We start from the raw sequence: 595 nt of genomic DNA on the forward strand, positions 1-595 counted from the left end.
AAACAGCAGACAACTGCCGGCTGCTGCGACTCACAGGCTGCCGGAGCAGGAGTAGTCACTGCAGCACCAGCAGCGCGACTTGTAGCAGCCATGGGAGACAGAAATGCCTTGCAGGCCCCTTGAAGCCTGCTTGACGCCGTTATGCAGCTGCCGCCGGTCACCCACAAGAAGCAGCACCAGGTTCTGCTGCAGCATTCGTTGCTGTTGCTGCTGTTGCTGCTGCTGCTCCTGCCGGGGTCCAGCTGTTCAGCGCTTGCGCACCACATCAAGACGAGGCGGGGGATTGATGTTCCGGCTTTCCTCCTAAGCCATCCGTCCTCTCTAAGCTGCAGCAGCAGCAGCACCGGGTGCTGCTTTGGCGAGGGAGGTTTCGAGTGTGCAGCGCAGCAGCAGCACCAACGCGGTTCCTTGCATAATCAGGCCTGCTGTGGCAGAAGCAGCAGAAGCAGCAATGACCGCCGCCCTTCAGGAGAGACCAGGCTGTGGGTACGAAAGGTAAGTGGAGGGGCTCAATCACACAGGTCATTGCAAACTGGCTACCCAACTAGCCACCCAGCCAGCTACTGAGCTAGGTAGCTACCCAAAAATCTAGCTA

At 59.0% G+C, this 595-nt stretch overlaps 1 protein-coding gene across 1 annotated transcript in view; it reads left to right on the forward strand.

Annotated features, from left to right (window-relative positions):
- Nucleotides 1-141: 141 nt before the first annotated feature.
- EMH_0067850 (50S ribosomal protein L3, putative) overlaps nt 142-595 on the forward strand; it is a gene marked incomplete at both ends in the record, with an annotated part of 2,861 nt that continues 2,407 nt past the window's right edge. Inside the window, one exon of the mRNA XM_013498671.1 lies at nt 142-495. Within this exon, the coding sequence (XP_013354125.1) occupies nt 142-495 (354 nt within the window). The remainder of the gene's footprint in view (nt 496-595) is intronic.

Source organism: Eimeria mitis, genomic scaffold (genome assembly GCF_000499745.2).
Source record: "Eimeria mitis Houghton genomic scaffold, Emh_scaff3615, whole genome shotgun sequence".
Taxonomy (NCBI): Eukaryota; Apicomplexa; class Conoidasida; order Eucoccidiorida; family Eimeriidae; genus Eimeria; species Eimeria mitis.